This window comes from Myotis brandtii, unplaced genomic scaffold (genome assembly GCF_000412655.1).
Source record: "Myotis brandtii unplaced genomic scaffold, ASM41265v1 scaffold825, whole genome shotgun sequence".
Lineage (NCBI taxonomy): Eukaryota > Metazoa > Chordata > Mammalia > Chiroptera > Vespertilionidae > Myotis > Myotis brandtii.
This window is the reverse complement of record NW_005371349.1, coordinates 2,021,789-2,022,986: the sequence shown is the minus strand read 5'-3', so window position 1 is coordinate 2,022,986 and position 1,198 is coordinate 2,021,789. Positions and strand designations below refer to the sequence as shown.

Sequence of the window (1,198 nt, the reverse complement as noted above, 5' to 3'; positions counted from 1 at the left end):
GGGGAGGGTGGAGAAAGAGGGACCCACCGGAGGGAGGAAAACTCACCTGGAGCGCCTCCTGCAGGTCCTGGGAGAGGCGGGACGCCGCGGCCCTGTCCCGCTCCCGGCCCTGGGTCTCCTGCAGCAGCCTCTGCTCAGAACAGGCGAGAGTCGGGGGTCAGGTAGCACCACACACAGGACTCCCCTCCAGCCAGGCGCCTCCAGGCCAGCGGCAGGGCAGGAGGGGTCTGTGGGAAACTGCCTTTCCCTCCCCGGACCCACCGTGGCCGCGGCTCGGACATTTCACCCCTCCCGGCCTATTCCTCAGGCCTCCAGACCACTCGCCCTGACCCACACGTGTCCCACCGAGGGCTCCCAGGGCACTGGCTTCACCAAGTGCTCACAGCACCATGGCCTGTGACACACGCCTCCCGCCGCCTGAGCTGCCCAGGCCGGGCTGTCCCCCAGCCCCGGGCTCATGGCCAGTGCGTGGGAGGGGCACCTGGGAGGAGGAGGATGCAGTAGGAGTTGTGATGCCAGGAGCATAGAGCCCACCGCCCACCTCGGGCCAGACAGCCACGGGCTGGCCGTTTCTGGGGGCAAAGCAGAGCATTTTGGGGGTGTGGGGGGGCGGTGCTGGCCCAAGGCCTTTGTGGTCTGAGCTTTAGGGCTTCAGGGCACCGGCCCCCCAGGCGGCTCTCCCAGTGGGAGAGGCTGCCAGGGAGGCGGATGTGGCTGAGGCCCCAGCTCTGGGCAGGGGTCTGTCCTGCCCCCAGGTCCCCTCACCTTCTGCGCCTGCAGCTTGTAGGCGATCTGGCTGGGCCCATCGCTCGGCCGCATCTGATTGGGGGGCAGGTGCTCCAGCCAGGAGCTCAGGTTGTCCCTGCAGTTCTTAAACTGCTGGTAGGTGAGGCCGGCATCCTGCACCGTCTTCTCCCTGCGGAGGACGAGGCCGGAGCAGGTGAGAGCTGCCCTCTGGGGACAGGAAGGGGGGCTCGGGGGAGGCCTGAGTGACCACCATGCTGGTCCCCTGACACTGGCCCTGTGCTGGAGCCGGGCCTGCACAGATGGACCCCCCGGTCTGCCAGGCACCACCTGCGGGGCGTGGGGAGCAGGGGCTGCGATTACCCCATTTTCAAGGCAAGGAAACAGCCTCAGAGAGGTGAAGTCACCAGCCCAAGATCCGCCGCAGCTGCTGCGCAGGGTGGGGCGTGCCTCG

General features: G+C 68.3%; 1 protein-coding gene across 1 annotated transcript in view; it reads right to left on the bottom strand.

The window, feature by feature from the left end:
- Positions 1-1,198, bottom strand: part of EVPL (envoplakin) — a 16,972-nt gene that overhangs the window by 4,674 nt on the left and 11,100 nt on the right. Inside the window, exons 11-12 of the mRNA XM_014531744.1 lie at positions 766-1,174; positions 47-130 (exon numbers count right to left, since the gene is read on the bottom strand). Of these exons, the coding sequence (XP_014387230.1) occupies positions 47-130; positions 766-1,174 (493 nt within the window). The remainder of the gene's footprint in view (positions 1-46; positions 131-765; positions 1,175-1,198) is intronic.